The 19246-nt window shown below is 37.8% G+C and overlaps 1 protein-coding gene across 1 annotated transcript in view; it reads left to right on the top strand.

Annotated features, from left to right (window-relative positions):
• LOC141580586 (uncharacterized) overlaps positions 1-19246 on the top strand; it is an 862829-nt gene that overhangs the window by 24996 nt on the left and 818587 nt on the right. Inside the window, exon 3 of the mRNA XM_074382346.1 lies at positions 2333-2425. Coding sequence (XP_074238447.1) covers positions 2333-2425 — 93 coding nt within the window. The remainder of the gene's footprint in view (positions 1-2332; positions 2426-19246) is intronic.

The raw sequence follows: 19246 nt of genomic DNA on the forward strand, positions 1-19246 counted from the left end.
CAGGCCCCTCCTCCAACATTGGGGACTACAGTTTGACATGAGACTTGGGTGGGGAGACAAATCTAAACTATACCACATACTAAATGTTCATGAGTCTAGATTATTCTTTTAAAAATACTGCATTTTGGTGGGAGTGTAAATTAGTTCAACCATTGTGGAAGACAGTATGGTGATTCCCCAAGGATTTAGAAATAGAAATACCATTAGACTGAGCAATCCTATTACTGGGTATATACTCAGAGGATTTTAAATTGTTCTATTATAAAGACACATGCACACGTATGTTCACTGTGGCACTGTTTACAATAGCAAAGACTTGGAACCAACCCAAATGACCATCAAGGATAGACTGGTTAGAGAAAATGTGGCACATATACCCCATGGAATACTATACAGCCATAAAAAATAATGAGTTCATGTCCTTTGCAGGGACATGGATGAATCTGGAAACCATCTTCTCGGCAAACAGACACAACAACAGAAAACCAAACACTGCATGTTCTCCCTCATAAGTGGGTGTTGAACAATGAGAATATATAGACACAGGGAGGGGAACATCACACACTAGGACCTGTTGGTGGGTGGGTAGAGGGGCTAGGGGAGGAATAGCAGAGTGTAGGGAGGTTGGGGAGGGATAACATTAGGAGAAATACCTACTGTAGCTGACGGGAAGATGGAGGCAGCAAACCACCATAGCATGTGTATATCTATGTAACAATCCTGCACCATCTGCAAATGTACCCCAGAACCTAAAGTATAATAAAAAAAAATTACTTGTAAGCTTGTTTTCTTGATTATTTTTTCACAGAAATGCTACATACGATGATATATTCCCCAAATTCATGATAATATATTCCCCAAAATTCAGGTCTTCCTTTTTTTCGGACGGAGTCTCACTCTGTCACCAGGCTGGAGTGCAGTGGCGTGATGTTGCCTCACTGCAACCTCTGCCTCCTGCGTTCAAGTGATTCTTTTGCCTCAGCCTCCTGAGTAGCTGGGACTACAGGCATGCACCACCATGCCCAGCTATTTTTGTATTTTTAGTAGAGACAGGGTTTCACTGTATTGGCCAAGATGGTCTTGATCTCCTGACCTTGTAATCCGTCCACCTCAGCCTCCCAAAGTGCTGGGATTACAGGCATGAGCCACCTTGCCCAGCCAATCAGATCTTCTATAAGTTACTTGAATTTATGTTTCTTGTTTTATCAGATATTGCTTTACAAGTTATGTGATATATATTAATATTGAGAGAAAATTAGTTTTATATGTTTTAATTCTTTCCAATTTGAATAGGAACCATACAGAATTTACCAAAATTTTTCCATTCAACAGGAATTTATTTTGCCATTTCCATAGGAAATACAGTTTGTAAGTGTTTCCTGGGTTGTAAACATGGAAGATCAACAGTGCCTGCTCTCAGGGAGCTTACATTGTCACTGCTAACTAGATAAGTAGGCAATTGAATAGGTAATTATTTGAGCACATGTTCCTCCACTACTTGAAAAATGTTAGCTATTCAAGACCCGGTGTGCTATCATTTTTTTTTTTCTTTTTCTTTTTCTTTTCTTTTTCTTTCTTTTTTCTTTTCTTTTTTTTTTTTTTAATACTCTGTCTCTGTGCTCGGACTAGCTTTAGTTTGTTTGTCTTTAAAAACTGATTTTTTTTAAAAAAAAATCCAGAATACTTGTATCATCTCAATCACCATAAAATTGTTAGTTTTTTCATGGTCTGTTCTCTCTTCACAGCTTCTGGCTGTGAAACTGAATATTGACTTAGAAAATCAGACCCTGTAACCTGAGTCTGCAGGTTGCTTTTTTTATATGCCCCTGATCTTAAGTACATGAATCCTCAATCTCCCAAGTCTGAAGAAAATCTGCAGGACTCTGGATCTTTACTCTGCATTATTCAGATGCTTAGAGAGTATTGGTCTCTTGTAAAGGGCTTAAAACCAAAGATCACACCAAGAGTGTGCTTTATGAAAAGGGAGTTAATTTTAAAAACAGATGCTATATTTGAAATATGAATTCTAGCTAATTTTATTTAAAGCTTCTGAAAGTTAGATGCATGGATACAGGGTCTTCTTCTGGGCACCCACAGTAACAGCTATATTGCTTTTTCATTGCATTTTAATTTGCTTACTTATTATTATTTTTCTTTTTGAGACAGGGTCTCACTCTGTTAGCCAGGCTGGAGTGCAGTAGCACAATCATGGCTCACTGCAGCCTTAACCTTTCAGGCTCAAGCAATGCTTCTACTTCAGCCTCCTGAGAAGTTAGGACCACAGGCACATGCTACCATGCCTGGCTAATTTTCTTTTCTTTTTGTTTTTTAGAGAGGGAGTCTCTCTATGTTTCCCAGGCTGGTCTCAAATTCTTGCGCTCAAGTGATCCACCTTCCTTGGCCTCCCAAAGTGCTGGAATTATAGGTATGAGCCATTGCAGCTGGCCTAGTTACTCACTTCTATTTGATTCTCACTGTTGACAATTTCTTAAAAGCAGGTGCTATTTTTTTTTTTAATTGTGAATTGGACACTTTAAGCATTGTATGTTTTTTTGTGTATTATTATAGCCACACACACCATGTTTCAGTATTATGATTTGTCTATAATCAGCCTTATGCTCTTTCTGCAATTGTTGCAATGTGAACTTTGGCCCAAATTCATACTTTCTCCACTCCAACTTCTAGGCTAGTCCTAGGGTGACACATTTTTTTCTGTTATCATTATACTCCCTGGATCTTTCATTCAACTGCGATCTTACCAGTTGGACAGATTTACTGGTCACCCACTTGGTGTGATTTTATGAACATTAATGAGGTTATTAAATTCTCTGCTGGATCATTAGGGTCTATGATGCCATCACTGAAGATGTGCTTTGTTGGGTTAAAGTGTTGCCTTCTTTTATTATGCTACCTCTATGGCCTCCCCAAAGAATAACACATTCACCTAAGACAGATCGTGTTGGTTTAATTGTGCCTGCTGCCATGAGCCATGATCTGTAGTCTTGAGCTATCCATAGCTCAGGTGGGTGAGGGTTGTGGGTTGTTGCTGTGCCAGTCTTGCCCTAAGGCCAGGTTGCCATGCATAGCCAGACCATAGGCTATCAGCATAAATATTAGCTGGCTACAGGGGAAAACTTTGCTTTCTTTCCAGCCATTTGAAGCATGTTGAGAGTGTTCTTCATGTCACCGTTTTCTTTTTTTTTAATTATACTTTAAGTTTGGGGTACATGTGCAGATCTTGGAGGATTGTACACATGCCATGGTGGTTTGCTGCCTCCATCCCTGTCACCTACATTAGGTATTTCTCCTAATGTTATCCCTTCCCAACCTCACCACCCCCTGCTATCGCTCCTCTAGCTGCCCACCGCCAACAGACTCCAGTGTGTGATGTTTCCTCCCTGTGTCCATGTGCTCTCATTGTTCAACACCCACTTATGAGGGACAACATGCAGTATTTGGTTTTCTGTTCTTGTGTTAGTTTGCTGAGAATGATGGTTTCCATCTTTATCCATGTCCCTGCAAAGGACATGGACTCATTTTTTTTATGACTGCATAGTATTCTGTGGGGTGTATGTGCCACATTTTCTTTATCCAGTCTACCCTTGATGGGCATTTGGGTTGGTTTCAAGTGTTTGCTATTGTAATCAGTGCCGCAATGAACATACGTGTGCATGTGTCTTTATAATAGAACAATTTATAATCCTTTGGGTATATAGCCACTAATGGGATTGCTGGGACAAATGGAATTTCTGTTTCTAGATCCTTGAGGAATCGCCACACTGTCTTCCACAATGGTTGCACTAACTTGTACTCCCACCAACAGTGTAAAAGTGTCCTATTTATCCACATCCTCACCAGCATCTGTTCTCTCCAGATTTTTTAATGGTCACCATTCTAACTGGTGTGAGATGGTATCTCAAAGTGGTTTTGATTTGCATTTCTCTAATGACCAGTGATGATGAGCATTTTTTCATATATTTGCCACATAAATGTCTTCTTTTGAAAAGTGTCTGTTCATATCCTTGACCCACTTTGACCCACTTTTTGATGTGGTTGCTTTTTTTTCTTGTAAATTTGTTTTAGTTCTCTGTAGATTCTGAATATTAGCCCTTTATAAGATGGGTGGGTTACAAAAATTTTTTCCCATTCTGTTGGTTGCCAATTCACTCTAATGATTGTTTCTTTTGCTGTGCAGTTTTTTTTTTTTTTTTTTTTTTTAAGATGAAGGTTTGCTCTTGTTGCCCAGGCTGGAGTACAGTGGCGTGATCTTGGCTCACTGCACCCTCCGCCTCCTGGGTTCAAGGGATTCTCTTGCCTCAGCCTCCTGAGCAGTTGGGATTGCAGGTGCCTACCACCATGCCCAGCTAATTTTTGTATTTTTAGTTAGAGATGGGGTTTCACCATGTTGGCCAGGCTGGTCTTGAACTCCTGACCTCAAATAATCCACCCACCTTGGCCTCTCAAAGTGCTGGGATTACAGGCATGAGCCACCACACCAGTCCCTGCCTCCATAAATGTTTAGCTGACCAGGACCCTCTCACCAACCCTTCCTCTAAGATAAAGTATCCTTCTGAGCTGGTTCTTAGATTTCTGTCTCAGATTTTTAGCACACTCAGCTATAAATGATGTGGTTTGAAGGTAAACGTGAAAGTTTGCTTTACGTCATACAACAGCTATTTATATAAAAAGTTGTCAATTGAATATTTGGAAATGTAAATCTATTTTAAATGCTCCAATCGACATTTTTACTTAAAGGAATGAAGCAGTAAAATTTTCAGAAAGTAAAGAATTCCCTTTTTAGATACAAAGAACCACAAACTTATCTGTTTTGTGAGTTTGGAGTTTAAGGAGTCTCTCTCTTTCTCTCTCTTTTTAATCTTTACAAGTTTGGGATTGTGGTCTCATTAATTATTGGATATTATTTTCAAATTATGAGGGAATAATACACAGCACAAACCTCAATTAATTCTCAAAATCAATCAGTAACTCTCTGTCTCTGTCTCTCTCTCTCTCATACACACACACACACACACACACACACACACACACACTCTTATGATGTAAATATAAATTACACTGCTATGTGAACTGTGGAAGGAAGAGAAGGATTATTTAATTAATCCCAAGTACTGAAGGAGACTGGGCAATTTGAGGAATTTTGAAGCGTGAAAGTCATAATTGACAAGATGATGTGCAGATCTTGATAGGAATTTTCTCTGGGGACTTTAGTTATTGCTAATAGCTAGTTTGATTTTTTTTTATTATGAAATGTCAATTTCATTTCCAAACCATAATGATTTATTATTCTCTTAGCACAGTTAATACCATCACTTTTTGCTTGGTAACCTGTGTTTCATTTACACATGGGAATTTATCAGTAAGTCAGAGCCAATTTTTTCTAACTGGTCTTTCTGCCAGAGTGCAGTGATGTTTCTATTAAAAACCAAAACAAATGGGCAAGCTCATTTAATCTCCATATATTATGAAGTTCCCTTTTTTGTGATAATGATTTTGTTGTCTTTAATGACCTAATGCTCAGACTGTTAAAGGATCGGGACAAGGAGAATGGTTTTTATATTCCAGGTCCTTGGACATCCTGCTGCATTTTCCTGGTCCCAGACAGCACTGGTTCTTGGTGGGTAGATCTTGATAGATAATTATTGCCCTTCTAAATGAAATTAATACCATGTTGTAGCTGAGCACAACTTTCCCCAATATAGAGTTTGATTTGTCTCCTTTTAGATCTGCAGATCACAGAAAGAGAGACACTGGAGAACGCAGATGAAACCTAAACAAAAGTATCAGTTGTATGTCTCCTGCAAAGCACACAACTGCTGCAGAGTGAGAAGGATTCTCTCTGAGGTTGCTTTACATCAGCTTAGTTACCTGACTTTGAATGTTTCATAGGGACATTAAAACCTAGAAACAAATGTTCTAGATTTCATTTGTGGCAACCTGAAGATTCTAGTAGAGCTGTGAACAACTAAAAGTTCTCATGAGGATACTACCCTTTATGCATTTTGCTAAGTGTAAGTAACCAATTATATTAATCATGTGCTGGTGGCCACAGAGTGAGACCACAGGCTTCCTGAAATACTCATTGTTCTTCAGTAACCACAGGGAAAGGGGATTATTTTATTTTAAATAGGATATTAGTAGGACTCCAGTATATCAAAAATTATAAACCAGTGGGAAAAGAATGGGTTAGCTTATAAATAGTATTAGGAAAACAAATTAAAGTTAGTCTCCCTCCCACTGTTATCTTATGTATAAAAATAAATCCCCTAAATGTTAAAAGGGTTAAGTGTAAAATATAAACATGTAAAACATACAGAAGAAATGTAAAGGTGACTACTAAAAATGAAAGGTAGAATTCTAAGTACAAAAGGCAGTAGAAGAGATGATGAAAGAGAATTTGTTTCATGTGAGTCTAACATTTGACCTGGTTTGGAACCAGGGGAAGATGGTCTATAATAAGTGAGAAGTCTACTTAGTTTTTGGACTGTGGTTGAGCTGTTGTTGTAACTTTCAAGGGTGTGGTTCTCACAGCCATTGCTGGTAGACCAAATAAAGGTAATGTGTCTGTTCCGGAAGGTGAGCTGGGAAAAAGTCATGTGAACAGCCTTGTAAATATGGTTTAATCTGTTTGTTTACTGAAGTCATACAGAAGTATTACAAATTATACTCCCTTCATTGTCATTTCTACATTTCCCCTACTCTCCCTATTAGAATAATTTGTCACAATTCTACATTTAAAAAATTACAGCATTGAATGTTAAAGCAGAAGGAGGGAGAAGGAGATAAGGGAGAAAAAGCACAAAAGGAGAGAAAAGAAAAGAGGAGGAAGAAATGACAGGAAGGAAAATGAGGAGACATTCCCTAGGCTAACATGAGTAGAAAAGCAGACTAGAAGATAGAAGAACTGGAGAGATGAAGGGTGGTGGAGTAGTTGGGGTGGAACTGGATCCTCTCAGCTCTCAACAAGGTGTGGTCCTTTGGCTGGAAGCCAGATTCCTCATACACCTAGAACCTCTGTTTCTAGTACATGAAGACACTCAGTTGTATTCTTTGTTCCTAGTATCCTGCATGTGTGCCTTCCTCTCTTGGCATTCTTGATTGACTTCCCTTTCTTAGTGCTTTAGGCCTTGGGCCTCTCGTATGTTAAGGCATAAGTCTTTCCTTGCCAGTCCCCTTGTCAGCCCCCAAAGCTGGCAAATCCCCTGTACAGACTTCAGATCTTGTTCTGCCTGGTTTGCAGCTAGTCTTTGCAGAGAAGCTGGTCTTCTGCTCTCTTGTCATATGATGGCTATTTGTCTCAAATTGCAGTTTTTGGCTGGTTTAGTTTATGTATTGTTCTGGTCTCATCCTTTTGGGGTGCTTTCTCTGATGCCTGACAGATTTCTGGGACCTCTTTGACTTCCATGTTAACAAGGGAGCTTTGGCTTTCTGTGTCCACAAACCAAGCCTTTGGTTCTTTCTCTTCAGCTTGCTTTGGATTTCCATCTCACCTCTTTCTCTTCCAGCCCAAACTACAATTACAATCAGCCTCGTGGAGTAGAAAACTACCTGGCTTTATCCTGAAGAGCCTGATTTTCCCTCTAGTTATACCACCCCATGACCCTGGTTGGGTGTCACCCTGAGAGGTGGTGATAACTGTGAATGAGCAGATGGCAATTAGGGAATTCTGTGCCTTCTCAGTGACTGGTGCCCATCAGGAAAGACTTAACTATGCATGAGATGGAAGTAGCTAGTGAAGAGAAAGTTATATCTGTTTAACTGGCTGATAGGTAATTCACTGTTAATTACCATTGCTTATTCAATGTGCAGAGTTTTTACAATGCCACAGATTGTTCTAGATCATTAAAAATTTTGGATTTTGGCTACAGTATCTGGTAGAGCTAACTGCTTGAAAAGGTCATGATAATATAGTGGAGTGACAGAGAAGCACTTCCTCTTAAGTAACTGCTGAGATGGTAGGTAGAATTTCAAGACCATTTCCGGTGCCAATCTTAAAACATGCACCTTTTTTTTCATGCCTTTGCCAGTTGGACAATCCTACACTTTAAATTACTTTCCATCTTGGCAAATACTTTCATTCACATTCTTCAACAGACAAAAGCTGCTTGCCTAGTATTTTCAGAGTGACTGAGAGGAGCTTAGATCCAGTGCATTCCATCTGATTAGAGTTGCTGAACAATTATTCTTGAATATTACCAGCTGAGTGTGCAAAAATCTAGCCAGGCAAGTGAGAGCAGTTGAAGCTCTTTGTGCAGAATTGTATAACTGGCCCATGTAAAGAATCACCCAGTAGTTCTTCTTGTTTCTTTCTGGCCCTCTCCATGTATTTTGTTTTTGCTTCCTCTCCCTGTCTGCCCCCTGACACTTTCTAACACACTCTGTTCTCTCCTGAATACCCTCTCTCATGGTAGTCTTTTGATTTCTTAAGCATGGGTTATTGTGAAACTTCAAGACTGTGGGTCTTTAGTTATGACTCCACTTTGATCCTGGGCCAACACTTTTCTTTTGAAAGGATCTTCTTGAATAAATACATTAAAATTGCTGATGGCTTCTCTCTATACTGACCTGACATGGTGAAGAGAGAGGGCTGCTCCTTCCAGAAACCAAGATTGGCCTCCTGCCCAAAAGATTGCTGTGGATGTTGAACCATAGTGGCTCAAGTTCCCACCTTTGCCTAGTTTCAACGACTGGGCTGAGCAGCTTAGGTGAACAAGTGGTGATAGGTAAATCTTATAAAAGGCAAGAAACTGTAGACCAGGATAGGATCAAAGAACAGAAATTTAGGATGTAATTTATGACTCATATTTTTTGTGGCAGGAAAAATATGACTGTATTGACTGGAAAATTAAAAGTTCTTATACTTGGAAAAGCTATCTAAGTAGGCAACTGATTTGGTTTCATACATTTGAAAATAAAATATGAGTTATAGTCACCCTCAAAGTTTGAGGTTTTTGAGATTACTTGTGGGGTTCAAATTCTGAAAATATACCTGCTGATATGTTCCTTCCTCTAGTCTTGTTAAAGATTTGGTTTGCTATTAACTCTGCTTTCTAAGTCATCAGCTACCAGACATGTGAAAAGATAGAATTTTGAAGAATATAGGCCCATATTCAATGGCCAAAGCAACTAAGTGCCTATTCTGACATTAGTTGGCATTATTGTTGGGTGGTACAAACTAATTTTAAAAAGGGAAGTTAAAATAGGTTAAAAAACTAGAGAATGTTGTTTCATGTTTGATTTGTATGAATGGATTATAAATTCACACTACAAAACTGAAAGAAATATTGAGCTGTAAAAATGTGGGAAATATGAAGTTAAAACTGAACCATGGTTATGCTAAATTTGAAGTCCAGGCAATGTGGATAGTAAATAGGACAAAGGAGACACTCAGGAACCCAAGCATGCCCATGAATGACGGTCACATTGCCTCTTAAAATGCACATGAACTGATGGTAAAAATATCACCATTTTTTTCCCCGAAGTTTTGTCAATAGTTTCTTATCATAAAGTATACAAATAGTATTGCCTCCTAAAACACATTTACTAAGACAATTTGTAGCTCTAAAGTATGCATATATACTGTTACCATGTAAAATTGATGTTTATATTGTTTTTATATCTCAGGGATGTATTTCAATTATTGATCACACTTCTAATTCACTTGTGTTGCTCAAATGTAAAGTGTGACTCCATAAGTATAAATTTCAGGTTGAGTATCCCTTATCCAAAACGCTTAGAAACAGAAATGTTTCAGATTTTGGATTTTTTTCAGATTTTGGAATATTGGCATATACATATACATAATGAGGTATCTTTAGGTATATGTATATGCCAGTAGTCTAAACACACATTTTATTTGATTCATATGTACTCTGTTCCCATAGCCTGAAGGTAATTTTATACAATATTTTAAAACAATTTTGTGCACGAAACAAAGTCTGTGTACATTGAACCATCAGAAAGCAAAGGTGTCACTATTTCAGCCACCCATGTGATTGTTTGGCATCACTGCCACTCCAGACTCTGAATTTATTTGCTACTGATAAATAATTGTTTTCTTACACTTATTCACACATAAACAGTAAAAAATGTGATGTACTATTAATACAGTGGAAAAAATAATGTGGTCAGGGTAACTAAAAAGCACGGTATAATCACCAGAATACCAGTATCAGCTATTTTTGTGTTTGTTTTTCTGTTTGTTTTTGAGATGGAGTCTTGCTCTGTTGCCCAGACTGGAGTGGAGTGACACAATCTTGACTCACTGCAACCTCTGCCTCCTGTGTTCTTGTGATTTCTGACTAATTTTTGTGTTTTTAGTAGAGAGGATGTTTCACCATGTTAGCCAGCCTGGTCTCGGAATTCTGACCTCAAGTGATCTGCCTGCCTACACCTTCCAAAGTGCTGGGATTACAAGCATGAGCCACCATGCCTGGACTGTTTCAGCTGTTACACAACAGCAGCTGAAGGGGGCGGGAGGGTCTCTTTCCTTGGGGACACTGAGTAAACTACATCATGTGCCTCTTGCACATGAAGCCAGTGGGGAATTTTGCATTCGTGGTGTCATGTTGGTGTCCAAGATGTTTCAGATTTTGGAGCATTTTGGGTTTCAAGTTTTGGGATTAGGGATGCTCAACCCGTACATTAATTTATAAGCAAATATGAATATATCTTAAATATATATTATATTATCAAAACTTATCAATACACTTAATAGAAAGAAACCAACTTTGCTGTCAATTCCATTGCATATCTCAGGCCAAATTGCTTATTAGCAATTACTCTTTTCTCATTCAGGGAAATATATTCTACATCATAGAAGGTGGAGAATGAATCAAAGACAGAAAAAGGATTTGCAATAGAAGAACCTAGATCTCATATCCAACCCTCTTGAATGCCCATTAAAATCCTCTACCCTTCCTCAACACACTCACAGTTTAAATATTTTGATATTTATGCAAGTATATTGTCTTTAAAATTCCAAAGAAATATTTAAATTAGGATTTGTTTTTGGACTTGGAAGATGCTAATTTGCAAGCTATTTCATCCTAAATGAACATTTTTATGATGGGCTAAACTTGGGATATAAACTTGCCATAGGTAAACCATGGCTCAGGTAAATGGTATGAATTATTTTTTGGCATGATCTTTAGTGGGAAAGACAGGAGTTTATCAAGTATCTCAAGAGTGGAAAATTCAATTTAAAAACTAATTTGTGGAAAGTTATCATTTCTTACAAAATCTCCCAAACTTTTACCTTTAAGAAGGTGTTCTGAAGTCATCAATTTTGTGAGGGACGACTCATCTATTATGGGGAAGAATGACTTTTCTACCCCCTTATTTGCCAATTTTCATCAAAGTTATGGCAAACAATCTGCTGCCTGACAGCCTCCAGTTCCACGAATGGGCTTTATGTTTTTAATCAAGAAATTTGTGGTCCTTGACTCAGGTGGTTTAGTGTTTGATGCACATCCCTGAGCAAAGGGAGTCTGGATTTTACCCACAGAAGGGGAAGAAATACTTGCATCTGGATTCCACTGGGGACTGATGTTCAGGAAGCTTCTGTGGTGTTGTGAACTGTCATTCACCTGTTATTCTGCATAGAAAAAAGGAGATTCGTGCAGTGAGAACTTAAAAGTATAGGGGGAGAAAACACATTACGCTTTCCTCTGCCTTCCTCGATTCCTCCTAGTACAGCAAGAAATAAATAAAACCTGTTGATTGATTGACTGAGATGCACAGGCACACTGTGAAAGATTTGATTTACAGTCACTGTGATCTAAATTTCATCTTCTTTAAGGTAAGGGCTCTAGACAAGATTGCTGGACTTGAACAGCAAACTAATTGCAGTTCTGGATTAAGGACCCAACTTTTGAGTGCAGAAGGGTAGAGAAGCACATTATGATTCAGTGGGGCACATTTGCCAACTGGGATGATGAAAAAATAGACTAAAATATCTACAGTGAAACTTTGCATATTCCTCTACTGTATAATTCATGACTAATCAGGACCTTTCTGGAATCAGATCTGCTGTGAATACAGCTAGCATAGTGTTCCCATGAATGTAATACATAGCACTAGATTATGAGAGATGACTTTGAGGGCACATGGACAGACAGACATTAAATAACATTGAATGACTTGGTGAAAAAGCTATTTCTGTTTCATTTCTTTTTATTTATTTACCTTTTTTTTTATTGTACTTTAGGTTCTGGGTTACATGTGCAGAACATGCAGGATTGTTGCATAGGTACATACATGACAAGGTGGTTTGCTGCCTCCATTCCCCCATCATTTATATTTGGCATTTCTTCCCATGTTATCCCTCTCCACCCTCCCCGAACCCCACCGTCCCTTCCCTAGCTCCCCACAACTGACCCCAGTGTGTGATGCTCCACTCCCTGTGTCCACATGTTCTCATTGTTCAACACCAACCTATGAGTAAGAACATGCAGTGTTTGATTTTCTGTTCTGTGTTAGTTTGCTGAGAATGTTGGTCTCCAGATTAATCCAATTCCCTACAAAGGACACAAACTTATCTTTTTATGGCTGCGTAGTATTCCATGGTGTTATATGTGCCACATTTTCTTTGTCCAGTCTATCATTGATGGGCATTTGGGTTGATTCCAAGCCTTTGCTATTGTGAACAGTGTTATGATGAACATACATATGCATGTGTCTTTATAATCAAAAGATTTATAATTTTTTGGATATATACCCAGTAATGGGATTGCTGGATCAAATGGAATTTCTATTTCTAGATCCTTGAGGAATCGCCACACTGTGTTCCACAATGGTTGATCTAATTTACACTCCCACCAACAGTATAAAAGTGTTCCTATTTCTCCACATCCTCTACAGCATCTGTTGTCTCCAGATTTTTTAATAATCACTGTTCTAACTGGCATGAGATGGTATCTCAATGTGGTTTTGATTTGCATCTCTCTGTTGATCGGTGATAATGAGCATTTTTTAAAATATGTTTGTTGGCCTCATATACGTCTTCTTTTGAGAAGTGTCTGTTCATATCCTTCACCCACTTTTGAATGGGTTTGTTTGTGTTTTATCTTGTAAATCTGTTTTAGTCCTCTGTAGATTCTGGATATTAGCCCTTTGCCAGATGGGTAGATTGCAAAAATTATTTCCCATTCTTTTGGTTGCTAGTTCACTCTAATGATTGTTTCTTTTGCTGTACAAAAGCTCTGAAGTTTAATTAGATCCCATTTTTCAATTTTGGCTTTTGTTGCCATTGCTTTTTGTGTTTTAGTCATGAATTCCTTGCCTGTGCCTAAATGGTATTGCCCAGGTCTTCTTCTAGGGTTTTTACAGTGTTAGGTCTTATGTGTAAATTTTTAATCCAAATGGAGTTAATTTTAGTGTAAAATGACAGGAAGCAGTCCAGTTTCTGCTTTCTGCACATGGCTAGCCAGTTTTCCCAACAGCATTTGTTAAACAGGAAATCCTTTCCCCACTGCTTGTTTTTGTCAGATTTGTCAAAGATCGGATGGTTGTAGATATGTGGTGTTGCTTCTGAGGCCTCTGTTTTGTTCCATTGGTTTATGTCTTTGTTTTGGTACTAGCACCATGCTGTTTTGATTACTTTTGGCCTTGTGGTATAGTTTGAAGTTGGGCAGTGTGATGCCTCTTGCTTGGGATTGTCTTGGCTAGGTGGGCTCTCTTTTGGTTTCATATGAAGTTGAAGGTGTTTTTTTCCAGTTCTTTGAAGAAGGTCATTGATAGCTTGATGGGGATAGTGTTGAATCCATAAATTACTTTGGGCAGTATAGCCATTTTCACGATATTGATACTTACTAACCATGAGCATGGAATGCTTTTCCATCTGTTTGTATCCTCTTTTATTTCCTTGAGCAGTGGTTTGTAGTTCTTCTTGAAGAGATCCTTTACATTCTTTGTTAGTTGTATTCCTAGGTATTTTATTCTCTTTGTAGCAATTGTGAATGGGAGTTCGGTCTTGATTTGGCTCTCTTTAAGTCTGTTATTGGTGTATAGGAATGCTTGTGATTTCTGCACATTGATTTTTGTATCCTGAGACTTTGCTGAAGTTGCTTATCAGTTTCAGGAGATTTGGACTGAAACAATGGGGTCTTCTAAATATACAGTCATGTCATCAGCAAATAGAGACAATTTGACTTCCTCCTTTCCTAATTGAATACCCTTTATTTCTTTTTCTTGCCTGATTGCTCTGGCTAGAACTTCCAATACTATATTGAATAGGAGTGGTGAGAGAGGGCATCCTTGTCTAGTGCCAGATTTCAAAGGGAATGCTTCCAGTTTTTGCCTGTTCAGTATGATATTGACTGTAGATTTGTCATAAACAGCTTTTATTATTCTGTGATATGTTACAACAATACCTAGTTTTTGGGAGTTTTTAGCATGAGGGGCTGTTGAATTTTCTCAAAGGCCTTCTCTGCATCTATTCAGATAATCATGTGGTTTCTGTCTTTGGTTTGGTTTATGTGGTGGATTACATTTATAGACTTGTATATGTTGAACCAGCCTTGCATCCCTGGGATGAAGCCTACTTGATCATGATGAATAAACATTTTGATGTGCTGTTGCATATGGTTTGGTGGTATTTTATTGAAAATTTTGCATTGATGTTCATCATGGATATTGACCTGAAGTTTTCTTTTTTAGTTGAGTCTCTGCTGGATTTTGGTATGAGGATGATGGTGGTCTCATAAATGAGTTAGGGAAGATTCCCTGTTTTGTATTGTTTGGAATAGTTTCAGAAGGAACGGCACCAGTTCCTCTTTGTACTGGTAGAATTTGGCTGTAAATCCATCTTGACCTGGACTCTTTTTGGTTGGTAGGCTATTAATTGCTGCCTCAACTTTAGCACTTGTTATTGGTCTATTCAGGGTTTCAACTTCTTCCTGGTTTAGTCTTGGGAGAGTGCAGGTGTCCAGAAATTTATCCATTTCTTCCAGATTTACTGGTTTGTGTGCATAGGGTTGTTTGTAGTAATCTCTGATGGTAGTTTGTATTTCTGTGCAAGTTGTGGTGATATCCTCTTCATCGTTTTTTATTGTATCTATTTGATTCTTCTCTCTTTTCTTTTTTATTAGTCTAGCTAGTGGTCTGTCTATTTTGTTGATCTCTTCAAGAAACCAGGTTCTGGATTTATTGATTTTTTGAAGGATTTTTTGTGTCTTTATCTCCTTCAGTTCTGCTCTGATCCTAGTTATTTCTTGTCTTCTGCTAGCTTTTGAGTTATTTTGATCTTTCTCCTCTAACTCTTTCAATTTTGATGATAGGTTGTCGATTTTAGATCGTTCCTTGTTTTTCATATGGGTGCATACTACTATAAATTTTCCTCTAGACACTGCTTTAAATGTGTCCTAGAGATTCTGGTACATTGTGTCTTTATTCTGATTGGTTTTGAAGAACATCTTTATTTCTGCTTCATTTCATAGATTATCCCGTCGACACTCAGAAGCAAGTTGTTCAGTTTCCATGTAGTTGTGCAGTTTTGAGCAGTTTCTGATTCGTGAGTTGTAATTTGATTGTGCTGTGGTCTGACAGACTGTTATGATTTCTGTTTTTTTGCATTTGCTGAGGAGTGATTTACTTCCAATTATGTGGTCAATTTTATCATAACTGTGATGTGGTCCTGAGAAGAATGTATATTCTGTGGATTTGGGGTGGGGTGTTCTGTAGATGTCTATTAGATCTAGGCTTCTATTTCATTTCTTTTAAAATTATTTTGATTGCTTAGAAGAGGAAGACTTTGTTGGGGCTGGTCTGCAGCTCTTATCCCTAACATGTACTAACCATTCAGAGAAAGGGAGCTTCAGTCCAGAGCCTTTAGCATATCAGTATCTAGTTAGAATTTAATACCATGAATTAATATTTATGTTTTAATTTATTTTTGAGACATTTATTTTAATGACTCTGTCATTTAGGCTGGAGTGCAGTGGAACAATCATGGCTCACTGCATTCTTGACCTCCAGGGACTGAGCAATCCTCCCATTTAGGCTTCCGAGTAGCTGGGACTATAAATGTCTGCCACTATGCCTGGCTAATTTTTTATTTTTGTAGAGACAGGGTCTTGCTCTATTATCCAGGTTGGTCTTGAACTCCTGGCCTCAAGAAATCCTCCCACCTTGGCTTCCCAGAGTGCTGGAATTACAGGCATGAGCCACTATTCCTGGGCTGGAATAATCATTTTTACCTTACGTTGTTGTTGTTGTGTGTGTGTGTGTCTGTGTGTCTGTGTGTGTGTGTCTCCCTCCTTTTCTCTCTCTCTGCCTATATATATATACACAAACACACACACACATACTTATATACTTTTAACCTTACACACTTACGTATATATAAAAGATGTATACACCTATATATATCAGTATAAGGTTTTATATATATGTGTATATATATATATATGTGTGTGTGTGTGTGTGTGTGTGTGTGTGTGTGTGCAGAGGGAGGAGGAGAGAGAGAGAGAGAGAGAGAGAGAGAGAGAGAGAGGGAAGAGATGACATACCACATGCAATAGATCTGCATAGTTTAAAAATAATTACCAGGGGGTGAGTGCTAATGGGTACTGGTTTCTTTTTGGTGTGATAAAAGTGTTCCAAAAATAGTGTGGGGATGATTGCACAACTATGAACACACTAAAATCCACTGTCATATATGTTTTAAATGAGTGAATTGTATGGTGTGTGACATAATAAAGGTATTCTAACAATTACAACCATCTATCAGGTCAAGGAATCAAACATTTGTTGTATTTGTTTTCACAGTTGCTGGCCATTTCTGTCAACTGATAATAGTTTTGCATTTACTGTAGTTATATATAGTTTTCTTTCAAATGAATCTTATTTGGTAAAACCATGGAGCAATCTGAAGAAAGATATTATAATAGAATGTAGATATGTGAGGTTCGAGAAATCTAGAGCATGCAGGATGTATTATTGGTGAGTGCATTTGCTTCAGAATGTAGCCATTTTTATATGTTTATTTCTTCATTAATTTATTTAGTTTTTTGATTGCCTATCATGCATCAAGCATGTGTCTACTGCCTTCCTATCTAGTAGAGGTTATAGGCAAGACTAAGGATCCTAATAAGTTAGTAAATCCTGAGATGCAAGGTCCCTGTTTTGGAGAAGACTCTTGCAATGTTTTAGGAATGCATGAGCCAAACAAGAAAGGGAATAAAAATGAACAGGGAAATAAAAGTGGGTAAAAAACACTATCGTCAACACATTATGAAGTTTCCTTCCTCCTCCTCTTTTTCTCTCCTTCACTTCCTCCCTTTCTGTCTCCCTGTCTTTCTCCTGTTTCTTCCTCACTGTCTTCCCTTCCAGTAGGATCCACCTGGTTTGAAAAATTTAATGCTTACTAAGTTTATTTTGGGTTTCTTACCAATCCAAATAAAGCTTACTATTTCAGGTAGGATTTTAAAAAGTTACACAAAGAAACAAAAAATCAAATGCCACAACTATAAAACCTACATTTTAAAAAATTTTTTCAGACAGAGTCTCCCTCTACTGCCCAGGCTGGAGTACAGTGGCACAGTCTTGGCTCACTGCAATCTCCGCCTCCGGGATTTAAGCAATTCTCCTGCCTCAGCCTTGGTGAAACCTAAGTGTTCCTTGGTAATGTTTCTGAAATCTAGCTTAAGCTTAGCTCTTGAACCTGGGAGACCAAATGCTTTTATTCTGAGATGTAAAGCACTGGAGTTAAGAAATTTCTTCCTTCAATATTGATAAATAAGAAATCTTCTTGATATTGATTTCTGGTTTTATTGCATGTAGTCTGAGAGTGTGCTTGGTATGATTTTGATTTTTTGGAATTTACTGAGAATTGCTTTATGATCTAGCATGTGGTTGATCTTGGAATATATTCTGTGTGCAGATAAATAAGAATGTATATTCTGTGGCTGTTGGGTGAAGTGTTCTGCAGATATCTATCAGGTCCAATTGGTCAAGTGCTAATTTTAAGTCCAGAGTTTCATTGTTAGTTTTCTGTCTTGATGATCTGCCTCATGCTGTCAGTGGAGTTTTGAAGTCTTCCATTACTATTGTGTGGCTAAGTCTTTTTGTAGTTCACAAAGAACTTGTTTTATGAATCTGGGTGCTCCAATGTTGGATGTGTATTGATTTAGGATAGTTAAGTCTTTTAGATAGATTGTGCCCTTTATAATTATGTAATGCCTCTTTTAAGGGTTAAAGGTTTAATGTCTGTTTTGTCTTATATGAAAATAGCAACTTCTGTTCTTTGTTTTCCATTTGCATGGTAGATCTTTCTCCAGCCTTTTTCTCTAAGCCTGTGGGTGTCATTATATGTGAGATGGGTCTTTTGAAGGTAGCATCTATGTCTGTTGAGTGTTATATGCAAAAATTAACTCAAAATGTATCAAAGACTTAAATATAAGACCTCAAACTATAAAAATACTAGATGAAACCCTAGGAAATACTCATCTTGATGTTGATCTTGGCAAATAAGTTTTGGTTAAGAATGCAAAAGCAATTTCAACAAAAACAAAAATAGACAAATGGGACCTAATTAAACTGAAGGGCTTTTGAACAGCAAAATAAACTATCAACAGAGTAAACAGACAACCTTCAGAGTGGCAGAAGATATTCACAAGCTGTGTATCTAATAAAGGCCTAATATCCTCAGTCTACAGAGAATGTAGACAAATCAACAAGTAAAACCAAAGAACCCTATTTAAAAATGTACACAAAGGATATGAAGAGACTCTTCTCAGAAGAAGACATACAATGGCCAACAAACATGTCAAATGATGCTCAGCATCGCTAATCTTGGAGAAATGCAAATGAAAATGACAGTGGGATACCATCTCACTCCAGTCAGAATGGCTACATCAAAAAGTCAAAAAACAACAGATGCTGGCGAGGCTGCAGAGAAAAGGGAATGCTTATACAATGTTGGTAGGAATGTAATTATTCTGACTACTGTGGAAAGCAGTCTAGAGATTTTTCAAATAACTGAAAACAGAGCTACTATTAGACCTAGCAGTCCTATTACCAAGTCTGTAGCCAAAGGGAAATAAATCAGTCTACCAAAAAGACAGGCACTCATGTTAATCACTATGCTATTTACAATACAAAGACATGGAGTCAACCTAGGTGCCCATAAATTGGATAAAGAATATGTGGTATTCCGTATATACCATGAAATACTATGTAGCCATCAGAAAGAACGAAATCATGTTCTTTGTAGCAACATAGATGCAGT

Source organism: Saimiri boliviensis, chromosome 1, assembly GCF_048565385.1.
Source record: "Saimiri boliviensis isolate mSaiBol1 chromosome 1, mSaiBol1.pri, whole genome shotgun sequence".
In the NCBI taxonomy this organism is placed as follows: domain Eukaryota; kingdom Metazoa; phylum Chordata; class Mammalia; order Primates; family Cebidae; genus Saimiri; species Saimiri boliviensis.